Raw genomic sequence first — 27,352 nt, forward strand, 5'->3', positions numbered from 1 at the left:
TGGCGGCGGGCGGCGTGAGCGGCCGGGACGCAGGATGCACTCCGAGGGTGCGGCCCCCGGGCCGGCGGCGCCGCTGTGCGGGGCGCTGAGCCTGCTGCTGGGCGCGCTGCTGGGCAAAGGTAAGGCCGGGGCGGGTGCCTGGCGCGCCGACGCATGCGAACTTCCCGATTCCGGGGTGGCTCGGGGTGAGGGCAGCCGAAGCGAGGGGTGCGGCGGGGGCCTTGGTGGGGGCGCGGGTCCCACCAAGAGCGCCTCTGCGGATGCCGAGCCGCCCCTAATCCAGAAGGGCGCTCCCAGCTGGGCGCCAGGATCCGGGCAAGTTAGGCTGTTACCGAGTCCCGAATCTCCCACTCCGGACCCCCCGACCCAGAGCTGCCCGACGGATGAGGAGGGGGCGTGGCTGAGGGACACGGTGTTTGTTCCCCATCCCTGAGTTCCGTAGGGACCTGCCCCAGGCCCAGCACAGTCACCCTGTGGAACTGGTGTCCAGGGGAGGGTCTCCGCTCTGTGCGCACCTTCCTCCCGGCTGTGTGCTCCCTATCCACAACTCCCCATCCACAGCTTCAGCGCTGTGGGGCTGGTGCTCCAGAAGGGAAGGCCCGGTTCTTTGCATCCCCTTTCCTCAACCGCTAAGGTCTCGGTGCTGGCCCTAGAGGAACGCGCACCCATCGCGCAGCTCACCGGGGACCCCAGCATGGCAGAAACCAGGGGCTCTCTGTGGGCTCCTTCAAATGAGTCCTCTGTGGTTTGGGAGCGCGGATGGGGAGGTTGGGTGCACCCCTTGCGATGGGAACTAGCTCACCAGCGGTCCTGTCCGTAGCTATTTCACCTCAGTGTCCTCTTCTCTACAATGGGAGTGGCGGCCCTGCTTTGGGTTGCAGGAATTTAAAGGCGCTAACGTATGGCGCCCGCAGGGCTCACAAAAGGTAGCCGTGTGGTTATTTCGACCTTTATTATTACGTGCGTGTGCAGCCGAGTGGCCGCGCGGATCCGGCGGCGGGAAGGGCGGGTAGAGGCGGTCTCCGGCCCCAAGAGCCGCGGGGCAGGCAGGGAGGAAGGCCTCGGCTCTGCCAGGGACAGCAGCTGCCCGAGTCCCGGGGCGCGTCCAGGACGTAGGAAAAGGAGAGCGTCGCTTTCCTGCTGCCTGCGCCCTGGCGAGGGTCTCGGGTTCATTTGGTTAGACAGAAGTGCGCACAAGGGTGCCCTGCGCCTTCGCGTGGCGCCTCGGGTCCGGTATCGGCCCCAAGCTCTGAGCAGAGAACCCTCAAAGCCACCCCTCTCCCGCCTAATGCTCTGAGGCTGAGCTAGAAATGCATTGAGAGGCAAGTTGTCATGGATGTTTAAAAGTAGCGTTTGCTTTTCAAAAGTCATTCCGCACCACCTGAAAATCCAGAAAAATCTACTTTCCTTGAGGCTGCGCTTGCCCAGATACACCAACCAGACAAGTTTGCTATGTTTTATGTAAGTGTTCCTTTCTTCTAAGAGCTCCAGGTAGAGAGGAGGGTGGGGTGAGAGAAGAGGGAAAGGGGGGGCAAGTCGGGGTGGGGGAGTAGGAGAGGGAGGCACTTTTCTATTTTATTTGAAAGAGTCAACAGTCACAATCTGGTGCCTGAATCCTGCTGTTAATTAGCTCTAGGTTCCAGCGCTTCTAGCATTCAGTTTTCCTGGATGCAAAGTGGCCATTGAAGAATTCCCTTCCCAACCTACCTCCCGGCAGTTTTTTTGATGATAAAATGACTGAATGGGTAGAAAGCACTTTGCAGAGGAAGGCGGTGCCAATTGAGCAGGGCGTGACCGACCTCCTCCGGGTTTTCGCCCCTTGCCCTTGAGAGCCTTTAACCAAGCGAGGACGCTGGATGTTCCCTTTAAAGCAAGTGTGGACTGTTCTTCATTAAGGCTTGTATTCTGTGTGTGTGTGTGTGTGTGTGTATCCAGAGGATTTTACTTTTGATTAAGAGGGTGGCTGTTACAGATGTCCATGTGTTCAGTGCTGGGGGCAGTGATTTGGCTGGAAGGGCAACTGGCACTGGATTTGAAGCTGATATTTGCACAGCAAGGGAAAGTACTGAAAACCAGGGACACAGCGAAGCCCCACCCCTATCCCGAACCGCCCCTGCCCTCTAGCTAAGTGCAACCTTGATTTGGTGGGGCTTTCTTTCCCTGCTTTTTGCCTTACAAAGTTCACCACGTGATTTGGGGGTGCATAAGGGCCTGCAAGTTATCATCTGCAAAATGCATTTTCCCTTTGTTTCTCATGATCAAAAGCAGCAGTTCATTCCCCCCTCGGATTCCTCCACACGTAAAGCGTTTGCACCGTAAGATACCTTCTAGAGAGGAAAGTTTTCTGACCTTGTTTACATTTCTGCTGTCTTAAAAAAAAAAAAAAAAGCCATCTCTGTCTCTTCCTGCACACGGATTTAAGTGCTGATTTCTGGAATCCTTGAAACCACTGATTAATTTTTAATACCAATTGTCTGTTTATTTTTGACTGTGGATTTAGAGGCTTTGCAATTTGTCAGGGTTCGGAAAAGGCAGAATTGTTCTTGGGCGGTTCCATAAATAGGACAGGGCATTGAAAGAAAGAAATCTTTTCCTAAGATTTAAGACTTGGGCTGAGGCAGGAGAGACAAAACATCCTTGAATTAGAGGTTGATGTCTTGTGCCTGTGTAAAGCCAGTGGAAGGGCGGTGCCAGGCTGAGATGCTCTCAGAAGTTTAGTGATGGTTATTAGTCACATATGAGACCTTCTGGGAAGGTTATGTGGGACCACAATGTCTTTTCTGAAATCTGTGGGGGCAAATGTATTTCAAGATTCAGAATTATTGAGATCTTTGAATTACAAGAGAGAAGGAAAGATAGAAAAATAGAGGCATAAAGTCGTATGCTTGTGGGGTATGGCACCCTTAGCCTTCGTCTGGAGTTGCAGCCTGTACTTGCATATCATGCTGACTTTGTGTGCAGTGTATGAGTCTTTACATAAAAAAGGATAATAAGACCCCAAATAGCTGGACTTCAGATCAGTGTTGGCCACTGAATGAATTAAATACAACCAACCAGCCAAACCTTGGGATTATCAGTGCTTTAGGGGTTTTGGGTTTCTGGTAAGAGACTTAGGGTCTATAGCAGGGATGAGAAATAGGAGGATGTCATCAGGGTGGAGAAGCCCCTCACAGCTTACCCACATTCATGCTAACACCAAAGAATGATGCTCATGTCTTGTCCTGCATACACTTACAACATGTGTACACTTAGCACAGACACATAGATTTTCTTTTCATCCTTGTCCCTTCTTATCCCTCAAGTCAAAATTCCTCACTGTGTTTCCGCCTCTTAATAGTTATTGCAACTTCTTGGAAATCATTCTATTAAACGATCAGATCTGAATGTGTCCTGTTATAGTTCTTTCCTCTATACCCACACTTCTTGACTATGCTTGCAAACTTCAGGACCTGCAGACAACTACTGTTTTATCCATACAATTTTGTTTAAAGGTTCCTGACATTTAAAAATTGTGAGAGTTGGTCGGGCGCAGTGGCTCACACCTGTAATTCCAGCACTTTGGGAGGCAAGAGGCGGGTGGATCACTTGAGGTCAGAAGTTCAAGACCAGCCTGGCCAACATGGTGAAACCCCATCTCTACTGAAAATACAAAGATTAGCTGGGTGTGGTGGCGGGGGCCTGTAATCCCAGCTGCTTGGGAGGCTGAGGCATGAGAATCATTTGAACCTTGGAGTTGGAGGTGGCAGTGAGGCAAGATCACGCCTCTGCGTCCAGCCTGGTTGACAGAGTAAGACTCGGTCTCAAAATAATAATAATAAAAATAAAATAAAATGAAATGAAAAGAAATGGGAACATTCACATAAAAAAATTAGGATTTCCACAATGTGTACATATATCAAGTCATCGTGTTGTACTCTGTAACTGTATACATATTTTATCTGTCAATTATAAAAAAGATTTTATTTCTAGTTTGCTAGAAGTTACATATAGAATTTTATCAAATGCTCTTTTGCATCTACTGAGATGATCAAATAAGTTTTCTCTTTCATTATGAAAAACAAATTAGGATTTCTAGCTTCTCTCAAAAGTGTCGATAGTCTGCCCATCTTGGGTGTAATTTCTTTTATGGCTACCTTGTGCCGAAGCTGAGCAGGGGTGTTCTCCTCTGGAGCATGTGTTTATTCAGGTCCTCTCTTCCTCTGCTCGCTCGCCTGGCCCTTCCCTTAAGCAGCTGAGTTTTGCTTCAACCTCTTCTTCGTTCATCTCACTGTTCACTGTTAGCTTAATCACAAGGGTGGCTACAGTCACGCAGAGAAGAGCTCAGCACTCTCAATTATATTAGTAGTTAACACCTCTATGAGCAGAGGTTAAAACAAAGCCTTTGGAGGTATTAGATATTTCATACATGCATAGTCATAAAAAGCAAGGTTAATAAAAATGTATATTAATTGAAGTGAAGGAGAGTATTACTGAATTAATGGAATAAATGGAACATCTGATTGATAGAACATTTTTACAGCCATCTACTTTGTTTAAAAGCCGGACTTATTAAAATATAATTTGCACACAATAAAATTCACCTCTTTGAGTGTATAGTTTGAAGTTTCGACAAATGCAGACAGTCACGTAAACATCACTAGGATTGTGGTATAGAACATGCCCATTACTCTCCAAAATTTCTATTTGCCTTTGTAGCCTCCTCCTTCCTCTACCTCCAATCCTGGCAACCACTGATTTGCTATTTGTCTCTAGAGTTTTACCTTTTTCAAAGTGTCATAAAAACAGGATCATGCAGTATGCAGCTTTTGGACCCACTTTCTTCTACTTAACAGGATGCATTTGATAGTCACCTATGTATCAATAGTTTGTTCCTTTTCAATGCTGAATGGCATTCCACAGTTTATTTATTTCATACTGAAAAGACATTAAAATTGTGCCAGTTTTGGGTAATTATGAAGAATGTTGCTATAAATATTCACTAACAAGTCTTCATGCAAACATATATTTTCATTTCTCCTAAGTAACTAGCTAGGATTGGGGTTGCTACTTTGTATGGGGACAGTATATATGACTTCATAAGATATTGCAAACTCTTTTTAAACATAGTTTTAGCAGTTTGCATCCCTATCAGCCATGTATAATAGTTCGTTTGTATCTTCAGCAGCATTTGGTATTATCCATTTTGTTTTTATTTTGTTTAGTCATTCTGATAGGTGTATAATAGGCATTTCTTTGAGGTTTTTTAATTTTTGCCCTCATGACTAATAATGTTGAACATTATTTCTTGTGCTTAATTGCCATGCTTATGTTGTCTTTGGTGAAATATCTTTTCAAATATTGTACCCACTTTTTACTGATTATTTTCCTGTTATGATTTTTGAGAGTGCTTTATATATTCTGAATGCAAGGCCTTTGTCAGGTAAGTGTTTTACAGATAGTTTCTCCCAGTATGTGTCTTTGGAACAGCAGAGGTTTTACATTTTAATGATGTTTAGTTTATTAATATTTTCTTTTAGTTATTGGGTTTTTGGTGTCACATCTAAGAAAGCTTTGCCTAACTCAAGGCTGCAATGATTCCTTAAATGTGTATAGTGTTGTTCAGGTCTTCTATATTCCTACTGACCTGTTTGTTCTGTCACTTATTGAGAGAAGAGTATTGAAGTCTCCAACTATGTTATGGTTTTGTCTATTTTTTTATTTTAGCTCTGACAGCTTTTGTTTCATGTATTTTGAACACTGTCTTAGGTACATACTTAGGATTTTTTGTTGTTGTTGTTAAATCAATCCACTTCTATGTAATGTCTTTCTTTATCCTTAGAAATATTTCTTGTTCTATAATCTATTTTATCTGATATTAATAAAGCCACCTCAGCTTTCTTTTATTGGTATTTTATGGTAATGTCTTTTCATCTTTTACTTTTAGCTTGGTCTTTATGTGTAATGTTGGTTGTTTATAGGCAGCATAGAGTTGGGTTTCACTTGTTTATCCAGTCTGATAATCTCTGTCTTTTAAGTATAATGTTTAGACCACTTATATTTAATGTAATTATTCATCAATTTGTATTAAGATCTACTATTTTGCTCATTGTTTTCTTTATGTTCCATCTGCTCTTTATTCTTCTTTACCTCTTTCCCTACCAGCTTTTATGTGGAGTACTTTTTATGATTCCATTTTATCTCCACTACTGGTTTATTATTTATACTTCTTTTTAAATTTTAGTCATTGCTCTATGGCTTAAAAAATACATTTTTAATTAATCATTACTTGCATTCAAATTCTGTTACAGTGCTTTGTACGCTATATAGGAAATTTACAGTGCTTTGTACGCTATATGGGAAATTTACAACAGTATATTCCTTATACTGTTTTCCTCTACTGTATTTTCAAGTACATGCACTCACATACCCTAGGTGTGACTAAGAGAACTGTCATTTAAAAATTACCTTTTTGTCTATTAAAGAAGAATAAAAATTGTATTAACGGTGTTGCTTTTGTGTCTAAGTGGGTACTTCTCACGTTCTTAAAACCAGTTTCTCTTCAAGATGTTATTCTCCTACCTGTGCACTGAGCTTCCTTGTTTTATATGCCTTTAGGAACTTAGAAGTTGCTGCATTCAAGGAGAAAACAAATGTGAAATACAACCCATCTGGAGTCTAAATCAGCAAAATTTCCAAGACAATGGATTCTAGTTACTCTCCCAGAGAGACTGATTTCTTGTCTACTGCAATGTGTACATATTTTTTTTTCCTGATTAAGGATGTTCTTAATGATGTGTTAGGAATGTTGAGTTTACACTTGCAGATGGCTGGGATCCTAAAGCCACCCAAAGACTTAATATAGAAGACCATGTCGTTTCTATGTATAACATTTTTTTCTTTCTTCTCTCAACACCTTCATCTTGCCAGCAACATGGTGAGTTATCACTTACGGACTAATTAGGAAGGCTCAGTGTCATAGAAACAAAAGCTTAAGTTTGAGCTTCTGTTCTACCAGTTCCTGGATGAATTGGTCAGAAGTCTTTGGTTATTAGCAACAGAAGCATCTTAATACCTTACTTGCTTATTACTAAGTAATAAGAGATTGGAAGCTCTTGACTCCAGAGAAAGTGGAAGGACAAGATTTCCTGTGAGCAGGAAGCTGCCAGGTGCTGGGTTCCTGTGGCTATAATTGTCTGACTTCTTTAGGGTACCATGGTTGGAAAACAGGAACCATTTTACTTATTTTTGTCTCAGTGCTCATGTTTTAGATTCCAAGATGAAGGAAGCCCATACCTTGGCTAAACTTTTCACCTGGGTAAACTTTAAAAAATACCAATCCCCAGGCCTTATCCCAAACCAATGGAATCAGGCTCTTTGGTAGGGATGGAGTAGGGGTGAGTATAGAGGCAGGGCTGATCAGTTTTACTGTTTAAAAGCTCTGCAGGTGATTCTAACTGTCAGGGATGCACACAGAGTGCGTAGGCCCATCTCTATCTAGAAAGGTATAAGACGGCCTCATTAATAGTTCCATCATTTTGTATCCAAGGGGAAAGGATTTTCCTCCCAGAGAAAAACTGAAGGGCTGTTACTAAAAGAAGATGAGATGGATGCTGGATGAAAAATCAACCGATGTTCATTCCACTGGCCCTAAGACCAAGTGTATGTAGTGAAAAAACAAAGGACAGCTTTTCTGAGCCTCAGTTTTGTTTTCTAAGTTAGGGTTCCCCAACCCTCTGCTCATGGTTTGTACCGGTCCATGGCCTGTTAGGAGCCAGGCTGCAGAGCAGGAGGTGAGTGATGGATAAGTGAGCAACGCTTCCTCTGAATTTACAGCTGCTCCCCATCGCTCACATCACTGCCTGAGCTCCGCCTCCTGTCACATGAGCGGCAGCATTAGATTCTCATAGAAGTGTGAACCCTATTGTGAACGGTGCATGCCAGGGACCTAGGCTGCATGCTCCTTATGAGAATCTAATGCCTGATGATCTGTCACTGTCTCCCACTATGCCCCAAGATGGGATGGTCTAGTTGCAGGAAAACAAGCTCAGGGCTCCCACTGAATCTACATTATGGTGAGTTATGTAATATTTTTTATATATTACAATGTAATAATAATAGAAATAAAATGCACAATAAATGTAATGTGTTTGCATCATGCTGAAACAATCTCCCCACCCCCGGTCCGTTGAAAAATTGTCTTCCACAAAATTGGTCCCTTTTGCCAAAAAGGTTGGGGACCTCTGTGCTAAGAAGGGATAATGACTATTTTATAGGATGGTTGACAACATTTAATGCAAAAGTGGAGTAGAGATACTTAGCATGCTTTATGAGTTTCCAAGGGCTGTTGTAACAAACGGAAGCTAAATGTAACAAAAATTGATCCTCTCACAATTCTGGGGCCAAAAGTCCAAAATCATATGTTGTCAGGGCCATGCACTGTGCTGAGCCCCCAAGGGAGGACCCTTCCTTGCCTCTTCCAGCTTCTCTTGGCTCCTGGCATTCTTGGCTTGTGGCAGCAGCACAGCAATCTTTGCCTCCATCTTCACATAGCCTTCCATTCTAAATGTTCCTTACCTGTCTGTCTTATAAGGATACCGGTCATTGGATTTATAACCCACTATAATCCAGGATGATCTCATTTCAAGATCCTTAACTTAATGACATCTGAAAAGAGATTTTTTTCTTAAGCAAGGACACATTCACAGGTTCTAAGTGGACATTCGCTTTTGGGGCCGTGCAAACTATTGCATGCGGTAAGACTTGGCACATAGTAAAGTTCAATAAATCAGGGCCATCATTATTTGTATTATTAAAGCCATGGAGATGAAGAATCCTCAATACAACACAATGGAAGCCTTACATGGATATTTTTAAACAATAACTGAGAATAATTTAAAACACAAAGCAAAGAAAACAGAACTGTGCATTCAACAATATTGGGGAATAGGAAAAGCTGGTCAAGTGTGAGCTGTTTGTTTATTATAGACCTAAACAGAGAGTCAAAGGTTTATATTCTGAGACATCCCTTGACCACTTCATGCGTAACTACAGCTTAGGCATAATTCCATCTGGCTTAGTGTTAGGATACTCTTGACATGATCTTAAGCACCCCTTCTCCCTCTGAGTTCTCAGAGTCATGAAAACCATCCACAGCAGGCCACATTTCTCTTAGGTTAATTTTTTCTCCCAACTCTACAGTTTCCTTTTTTCATCCTTCTTGCTCAATGAGTCCCTCTGGCCCCATAATTATGTTTGCTTTTGCTGTGTTTCCTCACTCTCTCTGCGGACCCAGATGCTGTAGAAATGTGGATCGAACACTAGCCAGTTTGGCACATGGTATCCTACTAGCAAGTCTTTGAGGCAACAAGGGATTCTCATATTCTCAAAATAAAGGAACTTGAAGAAAACGGCCTCCTGCCTCAACACACACGTGTGCATGCACACACACGCACACAAACCCAATTCTAGGCTAGTTTCTGGTCTTATCATTGAGTTACAGCTTAGTGATGATTTTAAGACAAAACAAACAAACAAAAAAGAAAAAATTCTTATGCCATAAACAAGGTATCCCTGAAAATGTGATTTTTGTCTCCACTGGAAACAGTGAGGTTGGATTTGACACACTGAAGCAGTTTTCCCTGTTTGATGGAAATGTTTTTTGAATATGCACTAAATTATTCAGTTTCTTATTCATGATTTCTCTAGTTACAAATGCCAAAACTTCCAGCTTAAGCAAACCATACCAAAGGAAAAAAAAAAGAAGAAGAAGAAAAAAAAAAAAACCATTAGTTCAGGTAACTGCAAAGTCCAGGTAGACTTCAGGCACAGCTGGATCCAGGAGTCAAGTGATGTCATTGGACAGTTTCTGTTTCTCCCAATTTCTTGGCTCTTCTGTCCTCTTTGCTGTCTTCATTTTGGAGAGGGCATCATTGTCAACAGCAGCTCCAGGCTTATAGTCTGTCCACACAGCATACTCAACTAAAACAAAGTTGATCCAACTAAAAGAAAGTGGCTTCTCACATGTTTGTAGAAAAAGTTGCAGGGGTAGATTTTTGGCGGTCACTGTGGTCTTGGGCCCACTCACTGCTGACTTAAGGGAATGGGGTTTTCTGATTATGCATATCTCAGGCACAGGAATCCTGGGAGCCTGGGGGTGAGGTCACTTCCACTCACACCACTAAGATAGAAGGTGTGATGATGCCCAAACACAGGTGGAGCTGTATCAGAAGATGGGGAATGAATGCCCAGCAGGCAAAACCCTATTCACCAACCAAATGAGCAACACGAAGGGAATCAAAAGCCACTGGGTGGCTGCTTCTCACTGGTGTGCTGCACCTTGTGGGGGCAGCCCACGTGGGAGGTCAGCTCATTTCTCCTGCCTACGCACAAACAACAAAGTCCAGGACATCTCAAGTTAGGAGGGTGACCTTCTTTATCTCCCAGCACATCTCTACTTCTGGGTGGCTTTTCTTCTTTTCTGCTTGTCTTGACCTTCATTCATTCTTCTTTCATTGATATCCATCCATGCAACATCCCTCCAGTAAGAGATGGGCACTGCAATAGTAGCATCTTCTATCGCTGACCTCCTCTTGCAGACAAGGAGACCTTACTTTCAACCTCAGGTGCTCACCCCCAGGACTGTGGGAGCCCTGGGCTGAGTTCCTAAAGCCTGCCAGTTTCTCATGCCGCAGCTGTATACGTTGACCCTAAAAGGCTTGCCCCTCTGGCATCCTGATTTATGAGAACAAAAATCCCAGGGGAAGTCTTTCAGGGCATTTGTTCTGCTCCGGCTCTGTTCCATCTTTCCCACTTCCTAAGTGGTGATAAGCTCTTATCTTCAATTTATGTAAATATTTTGGGTCACTACACAGCCCCAGGTTACCATTTTCTTTGTTTTCTACTTTTTAATTGGAAGCAATGAATTGACTCAGAGAGCAGACTTTTCTCATTTGCCTTCGAACTCAATGTTTTCATCTGTCATGTTCATATCCTATTAACTAAATGACATTTCCTAGCTGCATTCTCTCACTGCCTTCTCCTCGTCAATTGGCTCCCTGGCTGTGTCCTGGCCTTTGACCCCAGCCTGTCTCCCTGTGGCACTGATGCCATGGAGGTGACAGCTGGCAGTGGTTTGGCTGTGTGGTTGCCCGTTAGTTCTGGGTGGGAAGGGGTCCACTCTACCATTCACAGAGGCAAGAAGCCTGCAAACTTCAGCTCCTTACTAATCCCCAGTGGTCAAGGTATCCATGATGGTTAATTTTATGTCTCAACTTGTGTGGGCCACAGTGCCCAGATATTTAGTCAGACTTGATTCTGTGTGTGTGTGTGTGTGTGTGTGTGTGTCTGTCTGTCTGTCTATTTGGGTGAGATTAACAAATTGGTGGATTTTGATAAAACAGGTGACTCTCCATAATGTGGGTAGGCCTCATCCAATGAGTTGAAGGACTGCAGAGATCAAAAGGCTGACCACCCCTAGAAGACAACTTCTTGTCTTCCTTCGAATTGTGCCAGCCAACAGTCTTTGGACGTGAGCTGCAATATTAGATTTTCCTTGGGTCTCCAGCCTGCCAGCCCGCCCTACAGATTTTGGACTTGCCAGACTCCATAATCGCATGAGCCAATACCTTAAAAAAAGTTTCTCTCAGTATATACTCACCCTATTGGTTCTATTTCCCAGGAGAACCCTGACTAAGGGTTCCCAGGCAAAGGGAATTTTGTTTTCTCTCTCAAATATCTCACCTGTCTATTCTCCAAGCACACTCATTATTTTCATTCCTTGAAGGTAATGGATTCCCAGAACTGGCCACATAAAAGTAATAAACTTCAGAGACAGAATTGGTACTGTCTTTTTATTATTATTATTATTATTATTAAATCACTGCTAATCCTCTAGAGACACTGCTTCCTTACTTTGTTCATTAGCCCGACGGGAAGATCTAAATGTCCACCATCCTCAGCAAACACCAGCTGCATGTTTAGGACCTTCTTGACCAGTGGTCAGATCATGTCCTCTGCCCTAAATTCTCTAGTGTCTCCCATCACATTCAGAGGTAATGCCACAGTGCATGCAGTGATCTACAAGATGCTCTGTAATCTCCAACCCTGTAGCATCCTTCTGACCTCATTTTCAACCCCGCACTCTGCTCCCGTCCCATGGGTGTGCTTGCTGGGCTCACCGCCACAGATAGGCTCCCACTGCAGGGCCTTTGCATGTGGCTGCTGTGGGGTAACCTCTAGATACCCGCATGACACACTTCAGTTTCTCAGATCTGTGCGCCAAGAGCACCTCCTCATGGAAGTCTCCCTATTCACATTGTCTATTCTCCATTCCTGCCCTTTCTGTACCCTGTCCCTATTTTGTCATTTCTCTTTGCACTTCTCACCTCCTGATAAACTATAACTTTGACGTATTGGGTGTTGTTACCAGAAAAGGGATGAATTATTGAGACCAGACAAAGAATGACATATATTCCTACATCTCCAACTTTGAGAGTGTGATCAACACAGGTCACAGGAACATGGAAGAGTCATGTAAGCCAGTTGTATCTCTTTCTTCCTCAGAAGTCTACTTGGGTTAGTATCTATGAACAGGAGGCAGCATGAAGATGTATTTTCCTAACTGAGTTTGTGTCATACTTGCCTGAAATCAAGGGTAAGCAAACATCGTTTATCACTCAGCTGTCAACCCAGGCTGCCTTCAATATCAGAGGCAAAATGAGACAGATACCAGAGGTGGCCCAAGTCCCAGTTGGAAGAGAGAAAGATGAGATCTAAAACAGGTTTGTTTCAACAAGTTAGGACCCCTTCCTCTCCAGACAGGTCCTGTTTGGGAGGCAAGATCAAGGCTTGGTGGTTATACCGGCCTGAGTCAAATCCCTGCTCCACTGTGTAGACATGGGAAAGCCACTTATTGCACCAAACCTCAGCTTCTGGGTCTGTCACTGGGGCTAGTAAAATGTGTCTCATGGAGTTATTTAAAAGGATCAGATGACCTAATGTTTATTTGTCTTTATTTTTCATTTGCACATTTTAGATACAATCTCCATTATTCTCTGTCCTGCTCTGAACCCTAGGAGGCTGACCCTGCAAATGGCAACTCATGGTTCTTGTATTTGCTGGCTTCCATGGGGTGCTGACCAGTGGGGGCATGGCAAGAGATTGAAGGGCAAGAGAAAGGAGAAGCTGGAATATTTGGTCCCCACTCGCTCCTTGTTTGGGCCCATCTCTGGCTGTGCCTTTGTCTCCCCATGAATCTAACTCCTGTTGGGTGACCTCTGTTCAAGATTCCAGCTCCCACTGACCTTCAGGAACACTCCCTTCTCCACTTCCCCATTCAGGTGAAGATAATGTCTATTTCTTATCTCTAGGTACCCAGCCTCATTATTTCATTTCTTCCATAAGTAGTTCCTTCATAAAAGGGACTTTGAACATTGGAGTTGGATTCTCTTTCCTCCTGAGGCTGACATTTATGCAAATAAAAATTACTCATACATAGTGGAAAATGGCTGGAGTTTTTTGTTGTTCTGATATTTAAATAACCTCAAACATTCAGAACATTTCAAAAATAGGTGCCTAGAACTTTTGTCCCATGAATGTCTCAGAGTAACTGGCTGAGTTGATGCTTATCACCCTGAACACTTTGTTGTGTATTTCTTACTTACAAGACATTCTCTTACAGAAGCACAAGATAACATCAAAATCAGAGAATTACCATTGCTGCATTATTACCACACAATACTGTTGTATGATTCCATTTTCACATGGCTATAAAGAATTCCCCTGAGACTGGGTAATTTATAAAGGAAAGAGGCTTAATTGACTCACAGTTCTGCATGGCTGGGTAGGCCTCAGGAAACTTACAATCATGGCAGAAGGCAAAGGAGAAGCAAGTACCTTTTTCACATGGTGGCAGGAAAGGGAGGAGACGAAAGGAAAAGAGTCCCTTATAAAACCATCAGATCTTGTGAGAACTCACTCATTATCACAAGAAAAGCATGGGGAAAACCACTGCCCCCCTCCTCATGATCCAATCACTTCCCACTAGGTCCCTCCCTGGACGCATTGAGATTATAGTTCGAGATAAGATTTGGGTGGGGACACAGAGCCAAACCATATCAACTATTGTCCCAGTAATTCACAACAGAATGATCTAGTTCAGGATTGCACATTGCAGTTAGTTGTCATGGCTTTTTACTTTTTTTCAGTCTTCCCTTGAATTTCATGACTTTGACACTGTGGAAGCTTACAGGCTAGTTATTTTGTGACACATCTCTCTCTTCATTTGGATTTGTCTGATGTTTCTTCCTGATTAGTGATTCAGATGCTACATTTTGGGCAGGAATGCTCCAGACAGGATGCTTGGCTGTTGTCTTTGTACTTTATCAGGTTGCACGAGATTTAAATGTGTCACAATATTAATGACGTTCTCTTTGATCACCTGATTAAGGTGGTGTCTGCTTGGCTTCTCTACTGTGAGGTTACTCTTATTCCCTTTGAAATTAAGACATATTTTGTGGAAAGATGTTCAGAGTCTACATGAACATCCTGTTCCTCATTAGAATTTCAACATTTCGTTTATGAATCTATAACAGAATGGGTTCCTGGATTTCTTTTGTAGTCTATGGCTTACATTTCATTACTATAACTGTTTATTTTGATGCTCACAATATCGCAGGTTTGGCCAGTGGGAGTCATTTTATGACAACTTCTGTGTTGTTCTGACTTGTCCTCCTTCTTTAAGCACTGCCCTACTTTCTGGATATAAGATCCTCCAGGCTCATCTACACCTTCCCTGCCCCAGTCTTGGAATCAGTTCAGTTGCTTTTAGTGGGGAAATGGTATTTAGACATCAAGATCCTGGCTCTGCTTGTGCTCATGACTAGTGGGGTGCTCTAGCTCCACTCTGTGGACAGAGGCAGGAAATCGTTGCACACACATTGACCTTTCTTTCTTCCTCTCTTGTTACCTCTCTACCTCTATCTATTGCCTATATCTAGGCATCTCTCTCTCTTTCTCCCGTAACCTATCCTAGCTATCTATCTACTGTCCTCTATCTGTCTGCTGTTCTCTATCTACCTACCTATGCCTCTATCCATCTATTATCTAATCTATTTATCTGTCTTAAAAACCATGAGTTCACACTGATGCCTCAGATTCTAATCCAGCACCACACGTGTCATTGTAGATCTCTTCCTTTCTGTGTTTGTAGCTCCCTTCTCCTAATCCCAGGCCAGGCTATTTCCCCTGCCTCCCCCATCTCAGTCCACTCAGTCTCCAGCCCCTGATGCCACCTGTCCTCCTTGCCACTCCTCTGACCCCCTGCCCCAGCCACTGAGTCTCCACTGTCTGCCTTGCTGGGCCTCTCCTGATGGTGTTGGGCTGAACTGTTCAGAAGCAGGAGGAAGAGGGCGGCATCCAGTTCGTATCCTCAGTTACATGAACTCCATTATATTATCTGTTTAGAAGAATTCTATAAAGTTCAAGTCAAAGGAATGTGCTGCAACTTCTCTACCTCAGGATACCCATTTTTTGGCGGATCGCGGTGGTGAATGAGCACTTTGACCAGAGATGACCATGGGCCCATGGACCACCATGTACTGACCAGCCATTCCTAGGAAAATAACGTGAGCCAATTTGCATAACAAGTCTCCTCTTATATATCTATATCCTATTGGTTCTGTTTCTTGGGATAACTCTGACTGATACAGCATCTAAAGAGTCATTTGTTTTTTGAAGTGGATAGTGCTCTGGGAGGGCCATCATTTGTGTAACAGATATGTCTATGTATATAAACTTAGTTACTCTTCATGGTAACCTCAGGAGATAAGCACATTTGTTAGTCCTACAACTGGGGGCACTGAGTGCATTCCTAAAATGTACAGCAAATGATTGGTAGAGTCAGGGTTTGGACCTAGTGGGTCTGTCTCCATGGTCCTTGGCACATGTGCTGTGACCACCATGTTGTGAGTGTCCTCAAGCTTACGTGAAGTGAATCCACATCAATCAAAGCCAGCTTTCCTGTAAGAAATAATGGCAAGAGGTTTTCTGTAAGAAATAATGGCAAGACAGAGTGCCTCTCCTATGCACAGATTAGACTTCCCATATAACTCTAGCCCACATGAATAAGACAATCTCTACTTATAGCGGTAAAATATATAGTAACATTAAAAGTCAATGGCTTAGAGTTCATTAGAATTATGTAAAATAAGAAAATGATATAGATGAATTTGGGAGAAATTATCATTTTAATACTAATAAGCCTTTCTGAGGCTATGGTATCTCATGGAACAGAAGTAAAGAGTAGAAGACAGCCAGCATGGTGTCTCATGCCTGTCATCCCAGTACTTTGGAAGGCTGAGGTGGAAGGATTGCTTGAGCCCAGGAGTTCAAGACCAGCCTAAGCAATATGGTGAGAATCCATCTCTACCCCCAAAAATACACACAAAAAATTAGCTGGGCATGGTGGTGAGTGTCTGTAGTCCCAGCTACTTGGGAGGCTGAGGTGGGAGGATTGTTGACCTCCAGAGGTAGAGGTTGAAGTGAGCCAAGATCGCACCGCTGCACTCCAGCATGGGAGACGGAGCAAGACCCTGTTTAGTGAGGTAGGAGGAATAAGTTCCAGCACTGCAGGGTGACTATGATGAACAACAACTTATTGTAAATTTTCAAATACCTAGAAGAACAGATTTTGAATGTTCTCAACAAAAACGATAAGTATTTGAGGTAATTGATATGCTAATTACCCTGATTTAATCATTACACATTGTACATGTATCAGAATATCATATTGTACCCCATACATATGTACAATTATTGTGTTTTAATTACAAATAAGAATGAAAGCAAAAAAAAAGACATTTTAGTAAATAAATAAAATTATCTTATCACCAGCTTTTGAAAGATTAAAGAGGTTAATGGAGTTGCCAGGGAAGAACATTAGACTCTTAAACACAAATAACAGGTTAACACCAGTGCAGGCAGCAGAGGAACTTTTACAGAAAGGCAAACCAAGGAAAAATTGATTAAAAGATGAGAGGAACCAGCCGGACCCAGGGGTTCACTGGGATTTGAATAGGGCATCAAGGACATATTCTCTCTCTCTCTCTCTCTCCCTCTCTCTCCTCTCTCCCTCTCCCCACCGCGCATCCCCCGTCCCTCCCTCCTCCCTCCCCCCTTCCCCTCCCTCCTCCCCCCTCCTCTCCTCCAACTTCTATCCCTCTCTCCCTTTCTCTCTCTCTTCCCCATCTCTATCCCTCTTTCTCTCTCTCTCTCTCTCCCCATCTCTATCCCTCTCTCCCTTTCTCTCTCTTCCCCATCTCCATCCCTCTCTCCCTTTCTCTCTCTCTTCCCCCATCTCTATCCCTCTCTCCCTTTTTCTCTCTCTCTCTTTCCCCATCTCTCTCTCTCCCCATCTCTCTCTCCCTCCCCCATCTCTCTCTCTCTCCCCCCCATCTCTACCCTCTCTCCTTTTCTCTCTCTCTCCCTCTCCCTCTCTCCTTCACACACACATGCACGCTTTCATGGAAGCTTCATTCTCTCATTTGGATTTTCTACATTATGTGAAATGTGGCCACCGAGAGCTCCTGGACTTCAGTTCTCAGGAAGGTCTTTGCTTCCCTTAGCTTATATGAACATTTTAGGAAATGACTCTGTCTTGTTTGGTGGAATGTGGCTACTCCTGGATCCAGGCTTACAAACTCAAACGCCTCCAGGGCCCCTATTTACTCAGGAGTGAAGCACAGTGATTGGGCTATGATGAACAGGAGTGTGATGCTCTGTCTTTGGGCCCAGGGCCACTCCCACGTGGTGACAACAGGTGAGAATAGCCCTGGCCCCCGTAGACAGTAGCGGGTGTGGGAAGAATGATTCCTACGCCTTACTGATTTTCATAAACCAGGAAATAAGGATGTTTAAATATAAAATGACAGTTTTCAAGTGTGGGCAACAAAATAAAAAATTGTTAAATGCTGTGTGGGACAAATAGTCTAGATCATGGCCTCAGGACAATTTTTCATTTCTGCCTTTGACCACTCAACTTTGATGGAAAGGATGAGATGCTAGAAGTGGCCCAGTTTGGACCCACAGTCACCTGAGGCCAAAGCAGCAAGATCCATAGAGACATTGGAGTTTCCATGCAGTCCACACGGCTGGAGTTTTGAGATCCCTTCCGGGAAGAAGGGATGTGTTGGTACCAGAGGAAGGGCGAGAGGGAAGGCCGGGCAGGTGAGATTAGTGTCCATTGAACAGGATCCTGGAAAACTTGAGAGAGAGGGGTAGAAAGAGTAAAGATGTTGGTCAAGAGAATAAGAGAAAGAAGATGAAGAAGAACTAAGTTATCTCTGCCAGATGATGATGCTTTTCCAAGAAGGGCAGCGGCTTTGCCAGCACTACGTGTGATCATGTCTGTGAGAAATCTCGTTCCTTCTCCTTTAAATTTTGCAATCAGAGTTTCCCAGCCTCAGCACTGTTGACATGTTGGGCAAGATTATTGTTTATTGCTGGGGTGGAGGAGTGTCCTGTGCAGGGCTAGATGCCAGCAGTCTTTTCCCTGCCCACACAGTTATGACAACCAAAAATGTCTCCAGCCATTGCCAAACATCCCTTGAGTGCATTGAGAACCTCTGGTTTAAATCCTGCCAACTATGTATAAAGTACTTCCTGCATCAAAATATTGTCTTAAACTTTTTACTAGGAAATAATTTTAGACTTTCAGAAAAGTTGCAAAAATAGTACAAAGAGTCTTACATACTTTTCACCTAGATTCCTCCAAATTAACATTTACCAGGTTTGTTTATCAGTATTTTTCTTATTAGCTATGTCTGAATGTTTCTCTCTCTCCTCCTCCTCTGCCTGCATATCCACATCTGTATTCATATCCATATCTATGTGTGTATCTCTAGGTGCAATTTTTCTGAACTGATAGTAAGTTGCACACATTATACCTCTATCATGGGTATTCCTTAAAATAAGGCAATTCTCTGATGTAATCACATGGGTCAAAATAAAATGACATTGCTACGGTACTATTATGCATCTACCTCCTTTATTCAAATGTTTCCAGTTATTCCATTAATGTTATTTAAAGCCAAAGAAAACTAAGTTTTTGTTGGTCCAGCATCTCATGCTGTGTTTCCTTGTAATGTCTCTTTTGTGTCTTTTCATCAGAAACAATTTCTCAGCCTTTTTTTGTCTTCAGAACTCTGATGTGTTTGAAGAGTACAGGCCAGGTTTTTTAGAAGAATGTCCCTCAATTTGATCCGTATTGATTTGGAGGTAATAGCTGCATTCATTTCAAATTGATCCAGCCCTTCCGGACACTAAGTTCTGAATTGGGATGATTGTGTGTTTGGTGCAGTCTTAATATCACTGATGTCCCCATTTATCCCTGCAGGATCCTCTCTTACTTTTTTTTTTTTTTTTTTTTGAGACGGAGTTTTGCTCTTGTTGCCCAGGCTGGAGTGCAAGGGTGCAATCTCGGCTCATTGCAACCTCCGCCTCCCAGATTCAAATGATTCTCCTGCCTCAGCCTCCTGGGTAGCGGGGATTACAGGCGTGTGCCACCACGCCCAGCTAATTTTGTATTTTTAGTGGAGATAGGGTTTCTCCATGTTGGTCAGGCTGGTCTCAAACTCCTGACCTCAGGCAATCTGCCCGCCTGGGCCTCCCAAAGTGCTAGGATTACAGGCATGAGACACCACGCCCAGCCCTCTCTTACTTTTAATGTCCCCATTATTGTGGCAGAAGGGCTCAGAGACCTGCTTGTAGGAAACCCTCCTCTCCTTCCCTCCCCTGCAGCTGGGTCTGGGCTGTCCTGCTCTGCTGTGAGTGGTTTCTTCAGCCCTGCCTCTTTATCTAGTAGAGTTCTGCTCCTGGGTTCTCCCTGGGACAGCCATGTGGGCACAGCTCTCTCCCAGACAGCACTAGGGGAGGAGATCTGGCTCCCTGTTCCCCCAGCATGACACAGAGCAGGTGGGAATTTTAACAGGACTTTCTGAAAGGTGAGGGACGACAGGGGTTCCATGTCACTGTGGAGGCTGGCACTCTCCTATACTCATGGGTCAAACCCACTGTAGTCTCTGAAGTCTGGCACATGCTGTTGTACCTTAGTGTCACAGTCACAGGTTAAATAAGCCCCTGAATTGACAGCCTTCCCTTCAGTGAGGCCTGAGGGAAATTCACACCTTCTTGCTCCTCCCTCCTCCTCTTGATTTCCCCGGGGTATCTGGCTCTTCTTGGCTTTTACCGCCCTGGAGAAGAAGCTTAGACATACATGCCTGCATGTGTGCACCGGCCCCCGCACAGCCACACATTCACACACGCATGCGTATGCTCACATGCTCATGCTCATTAGCGCACACATGCACACTCACACTCATGCATGCACCTCCCACACATTCATGCACACACTCATGAACATTCATTCACTCGTGTGCCCACACGTGCACAAATACTCACATATGCTCGCTAACACTCTAATGCATACATGCATGCTCGTACACAGGCACGCACTCACGTACACATGCATACTCTCACATGCTCATTAATGCACACGTGCGCCTATCCACACACCCTCGCACATGTTTACACACATGCACACTTACACACACACACGCTCATGTGCACAGTCACACACACACACGAATGCAGCCTCGTGACTAGCCATTAGTTTTTAAGAACAAGGGAATCTAAATCCAGATTTTGAAATTTAAAAATGTCCGTAACTCCGTGGGACACAGTCCTGTTAATACATCTGTTTGCATGACTGACCAAAACAGTGAATATCTTCATTCAGGTTAATGGTAACGTCACAATTTTCTCCAAGAACACAGCGTACCTGGTTTATAGGGGTGCAGCTGAAAACACTCATGCAAAAACTCATTTTGGAAAATATTCTGAAAGAAAGTAGGCCCAAGAGGTGTATTTAACGTCCCCATCTTCAAAGATGGAAAATTGCTAGTAACTTTTAAATCAGCGGTTTCTAATTTGCAGTCTGCCCTATATGATTCTCAATAATTTTTGGCCTATATTGGTATCATCTGCACTTCCATTTACTTAATAACAGTTTTTCTCTATTTCAAATCTTTTAATCTGAGCTTTGCCCTAAGCAATCATTTCCATGAAAGTCACTGTTTTACATACTAATTGCATTTTCCCCAAAACATCAAGCTAAATACATAACTGATAGCATGTTTAAAGGCCCTTGTATGTTTCACCCCAAATTATCTCATATTCCGCATGCGGCAAACCCTGTCCTCAGGCCCTGATGAAGATGGGCAGGCAGATCTGATATCAGCTGCTTTTCCTTCCTTGATGGAATCTCTGGATTGCGTGCCCTGTCCTATAATATGAAACGAGGGCCTCCAGAAAAGGTGGAGGAATGGCTTTCTGAAATTCTGAAAGGCTGGATCCAAAGGCACAGAAAGGAACATTATTTCCTACCATATGGAACCCAGCAGGGCATGAGATACTGGGACACTGTATGAGTCTGTTCTTACTCTGCCGTAACTCCCTGGGATCCATTGTTCCTCCTCCCCTAGGGCTGCAGGGGAGCCCTGGCATCTGGGTGTCTCACCATCATCTCTGCTTTGTAACTCTTGCATCACGACGTAATCAATTCCTATGTTTACGCCCTTCTGTTGCAGTAACTACAGCAGTTTGTTTTGTTTTTCTGGCTGAATTCTGACAAAATATCCTTTTTTTCTTATGCACATTCAAGTTTGCTTTCTGTTTCTTGCAGTCAAAAGAATCCTGGTCAAAAAGAATGAAAGGCAAAACTTAGAGGAAAGCCTTGGAAACAAAGCCGACCTCCCTGAGATTCCTGCTGTGTACAAGGGAGACAGGCCCACACTCCCCGACCTGAACCTGTTTTTGTGTCAATTAAAAGGAGGTTGACAATCCCTGCCCAACTTCCTTACCCAGCTGCTGTAAAAAATGGGTTTGTCAATGTTTTTTTCTAACTTGTTCCAGTAGAATGTAAGCTCCTTGTGGGCATAGATTTTGTCTCTGTTGCCAGTACTGAAACCCTGGTACCTAGATGCGTGCTGGGCACACAGCAGGTACTTTATAAATATCTATTAAGCGTGCTTAGTATCTAGGTACCTAAGTATCCTAGTTCCTAGATAAGGTACTTCATGTCTGTTAAGTGTACTTAGTAACTAGGTAACCTAGTACCTAGATGAGGTATTCATAAGTGTCCTTTAAGTGTCCGTTAAGGTACCATTAAGGTACTTAGTACCTTAGTACCTAGGTACTAAGTTCCTAGATGAGGTACTTCATGAGTGTACTTAGTACCTAGGTACCCTAGTACCTAGATGAGGCACTTCGTAAGTGTCTGTTAAGTGTACAGTAAAAACTGTGGATCGTGACGCAGTGGAATTAACTTGGTGGACTGTTGCTGTCAGCAGTTTTCTTTCCTAAGCAGAATAGCATAGAAATTCTATTCCTAATAGAGCACATTTCACATGGTAGGTCTGTGTTTTTTGTGTGTTGGTGTAGGTATGTGTGTGTGTATATGTGTGTGTGTGTACAAGCATATGCACCAACTTATGTTGTAAAATGTGATTCTTACAATAGACCCTGATTTTCAAAAATTTGAAAGCCAGAGAGCAAGATAATAGGTCAGCATTTTGTGAACAGTAAGGAGTGTGTAAATCCGAACCTGTAGTGTCTTGTCAGTGAGGACAGAGGATCCTCTTTAAAAACTGGGTCCAAACTCCCTCTGGTCTCATTTTGCACCTCCCCACAGTATAAACCTTCCTTCCCAACCATTCCACATAACTTAATTTCCTAATCTCAGGGGGCTGTTTCATTGCAAGAAATTGCTGCTTGTTCACAAACTTAGTAAGGTACTTAAAAAAGATTTTGTCATGATTAGTAAAAGTCACAGAGTAAATTGGTCTTAGTTCTTCTTTTTAGTGCAAAATATAATTCCCTCCACCCTGATTGTTTTGCTTAGTTGTACACACCACTCACTGGAGGGCCAGAAAACTTGTATTTATTTCTAGAGCTACCTCCATACAGAATTTCATAGAACCTCAGGGCACTTGAGGATGGGTGTCCAGGCAGGATGAATCATTTCTTCTTCAATCAGGATTTTTTATTTTATTTCATTTTGCTGGGGCATAATGATAAAGACGCTTGAACTTGTTTTATTTAGGGGAAAACCAGCCTGTCTTTGAACTCTTGATCTCCATTTCTCAGGAGTGGAGCCCATTTATAAAGTCTCAGGTCTCTCATTGCCTTCTTTGTCTCCCCACCACCTACGGTCAAGAGTAATTCTTTAAGACAAAGGGGGAGCGTTCTGGAGACGGCACAGCCTCCTTCGAACAAACTGGAGCGCATATTTCCCGCATCCTCGCTGTCACCTCCCTGGGTTTTATTTTAATTGCCATGCTTTTCAAAAGCACAATTCCCATTAAATTATTCATGATGGTATAATGTTTATGTGATCAGAGTGATTATTGTAATGATGCATTATGAATTTTCATAATTAATGACCTCACTCAGATTTCATTTGGTGCAGAATATTTCCAAAGGGGAATCAGGTGGTTGTGTCTGCTGGGGGAATCAGAATGGAATAAAATGTGGACCTATCTTGGGCTTTGCAGAGCACTAGAAACTTCAGTCACTCTGGGGCCTGGGGATGAGGTGGCATCTTGAGAATTGGAAGGAATGGGATCTACTTCCAGTTCACTAGAGGCATCTTGACACCCCCAGCTCAGCACCTTCCTCTGTGAACTGCCTGTGGGAAGGTGTCTAGAGGTGTCCTGGTAGAACAAGCCTAGCAGACCAGTAGGAGCAAGCAGGGAACCAGACGCGCATCTCCCTCTTGGGGCTTTTGAACGAGACTGGGGCTTACCAAACCAGCCAGAAACCGGCCAACAATGCTCATCGGCAGCAAAACCACACCCCAGTGACTCATGCAGCAAGGTGGCCCTAGCAGGACTCAGGCTTCAGCTGACTTCCTCTCCCTCTCTAATTCTGGAAAGAGTAGAAAATGCAAGCCATTGGAGAAATGGCTGGTGGCACTCTGAGCATGGAAAGAAATTTGATATTTGATGATTGACCCCTGTTTTAGTCTGTTCTAGTTGCTCTAACCAAATACCAGAGACTGGGAAGCTTCTAAACAATAGGAATTTGTTTCTTACAGTTCTGGAGCCTGGAGGTCCAAGATCAGGACACCAGCAGATTCAGTATCTGGTGAGGGCCGGCTTCCTGGTTCCTAGACAGGGCTTCTCCCTATGTCCTCTCGCAGTGGAGGGGAGAGACCTGTTTTATAAGGGCCCTAATCCCATTCATGAGGCTCCACCCCCGTGACCTCATCACATCCCGAAGGCACCTGGCTTCCTAAGACCTCCTAAGACCTCCACCCTGGCTGGAGAGGAGGATTTCAACACATGAATTTTCAAGGGACAAAGACGTTTAGAACACAGTCGTTTTGTAGTCAGATTTCAAATATTTTAATGCCTCAATTTTCCTCATCTTTGACTTGTATCTGAGGAACCAATGCTTGGTGTAAGCCCTAAATAAAAAAATGATGGATAGATAGATAGATAGATAGATACATACATACATACATACATACATATATACATACATACATAAGAAGTTCAAGCTTCATTGTCCCCCAGCAAAAAGAAAAAAAAATTGAGGAAGCAATGATTTATCCTGTTTCATCCTGTTTTGTAACACAAATAGATGTCAGTACTCAAGTGCCCCAAGGTTCTTTGAAATTCTGCATGGAGCTAGCTCTAGAAATAAATTTATATTATATTTGAGACAGGGTCTTGCTGTGTTGCTCAGGCTGGAGTGCAGTGACACAATTGTAGCTCACTGCAGCCTCGAACTCCTGGGCTCAAGCTGTCCTCCCACCTCAGCCTCCCAAAGTTACGGGATTACAAGCGTGAGTCAACACACCCAGTCCCAAAATAAATATTTGGTATAGTGGTATAGCTGTAGCTATTCACAAAGACCTTTCAGCAGCACCATTCCCTCTCAGCCTCAGATCTACTTGAGGGGAAGGTAGTTCCATTCCCATTTTACAGTTGAGAAAACTGAGACACGTAGCATCACATAGAAAATGAATAACAGCCGCCTTGAAATTGTGATGTCCAAGGCGTCCTCTCTGCAACAGCCTGCCAGCTTCCACCTGCTCCTCTGGGTATGCTTTCATTCCTTACCTGACCTCTTAGGCTGTCCCGCCAATGTTAGCAGTGTGCCTTTCAAGTCCTTCAAAAAAAGGGGGGACGGGAAGGGACAACCTGAAGAAAGAAGAAAACTGAGAGCCCTACATAAAACTCTGCTCAGTGATCAGAGACCAGTCCAGTCATGTATTTCAGTTTGTAAGCACCAACTACATTAAAAAAAAAAAAAAGAAACTTAAATTTTCTCCTATTTCCTTCTTGATCCTTGTAGAATATTGTACTTTTCAGACCATATTTAGTTGTGCATTCCTCTGTCTTTCTCTCTGCTCTGTCATTTCTTGAAGACATGTGCCCTTCCTTATTACCTTCCGTATCTTCAGGATGTTATGGGGTATTCAACACATAGGAGTGAACTGCATCTTACAAGAATGAGTGAACATTGTTTTTCTCTGTACCTTCCCTTGCCTCCCTTTCTTCCTTGTGTCCAAGTCCCTTTGTCTCTCTTTGTCCCCTGTATTTACTGAAGTAGCACACTTATTTTGAGAGTATTTGCTGATTTGAGATGCAAAGCTTTTGACCTGAAGCCTGAACCCAGGAGACAGGACTCAGGGCTGATCTAGCATTGAGACCTGGGTTTCCCAATCATTGGAGGTTCACGTCTTATAATTAGGATGCGTTGGGCTGCAGGTAAGTAACAACATGAATAGTCTGCCTTAAATGGTAAGGAAATGTATTATCTTAAAAACCAACTCCAGAAGTAGGGTGATTTCCAGGTTAATTGAGGCAGTGACTTATTTCTCCCCTTAATGATCAAAGTCTTTCTGTCTCTCTCATGACACCCTGGCTTCACCCCAAGACTAGTTGTTCTCATGGACACAGGAGAGATGACGTTGGTATTTAGGGTGCACAGTTTAGATGTTTATGGCTAGAGAGAGTGACCAGCTTTACAGAGGCTTCTCTCAACAACAAAGGAGGGCCAGTCCAGCCGTTAGTTTCCTTTCTGTCTTTCCGGTCATATTCAGAGCACAGAGCCATTCTGTAGCCAGTTACTAGAAAGGGAGCTGGATTCACCTTAAAGGAACAGATAGAACAACACTTGGACCTGAGAATGGAAGTTGTCTTCAGTCAGGTTCGTGACTGTGAGTGTCGTGAGGAAGAAGATGGGGCAATAAAGTCAGGAGTAGGCAAGGAATTCATGTTTTCCTTTGAATTGATGCATTTCTTTAATTTAGCACAACTATTTTTAAAACCTCAGGGTTTGATATACTCTAAGTGTTTTCTTCTAACCGGCATTAAAATAAATATATGATAACATAAATAAAAGATATTTATCTCTGTACCATTTTGGGAATTGCTAGATTTAGACTAGACCTCCCAAACTGCGTATTTCATCAAAACACACCCCGTGATCTTTGGACAAAATGAATCCCAGGTTTTTATGGATGTAGGAAATATAGCTGTAATTCTGTCAAATGTTTTTTTTTTTCTTAATTGCAAAGTGCATATGTAAGTTTTCCCCTTTTAAACTTTCATGATTCAATAGAAAGCAGCAAGGGTCTGTTTTTAGGGGCTGGACTGGCCATCTTTTCAGTTGGTGCTGGCTTGAAATGAAGAGCAACAAATAGAATAAATAACTGCAGTGAAGGAGATAATGTGGTATTGACTGCTTGGCTCTGGTTAATTTTCTGTACTATGAACACCATGCAGCAGTTGGGCTGGACGTGATGGCCTCCTGCCGATTCGAGGCCAGTGGCTGTGAATATTGTAGGTCTGTAAACTCAGAAGGGGTTTAGTGTGCAGCCAGATTTATTTAAAGTCATAAATGGATTATTGGATTACTCCTTGGTCATGCCTCTAAGTAATTTACGGGTGCTATCATGGCTCCAGGTCTCTAATAAGCTGCGCCCTCCTTGGGATAGTGACTGTCTTACCTTAATTGATGTTGAATCTTTCCCACTTAGTCTCTCCTGCTTAGGGTTAACATTTAACCCAGGCCTGCAAAAGCTGGCTTTGAAGGCACTCGACTTGAACTGAGAAGGTCTGACTTTAATTCTGACCCCTCACCCCCGAGATCTTTTCAGAGAGTGTAGCAATATCTCCCGGTGGGCACAATTCTTTTTCTTTTTCTGGGATTCAGTATCTCATCTGAACTTTTCCTTCTGACACCCACATAATTTTAAGTGAAAACTCTATTAAGTATAATTTTTCAAAAAAATTTTAAAACCCAATCA

The 27,352-nt window shown here is 43.4% G+C and overlaps 1 protein-coding gene across 1 annotated transcript in view; it reads left to right on the forward strand.

Moving 5' to 3' along the window:
- Positions 1–25: 25 nt before the first annotated feature.
- The window catches only part of LOC108528390 (transmembrane protein 132C), a gene marked incomplete at its 3' end in the record, with an annotated part of 406,780 nt that continues 379,453 nt past the window's right edge, over positions 26–27,352 (forward strand). Inside the window, exon 1 of the mRNA XM_017870197.1 lies at positions 26–119. Within this exon, the coding sequence (XP_017725686.1) occupies positions 35–119 (85 nt within the window). The remainder of the gene's footprint in view (positions 120–27,352) is intronic.

Source organism: Rhinopithecus bieti, unplaced genomic scaffold (genome assembly GCF_001698545.2).
Source record: "Rhinopithecus bieti isolate Rb0 unplaced genomic scaffold, ASM169854v2 scaffold_5246, whole genome shotgun sequence".
Classification (NCBI taxonomy): domain Eukaryota; kingdom Metazoa; phylum Chordata; class Mammalia; order Primates; family Cercopithecidae; genus Rhinopithecus; species Rhinopithecus bieti.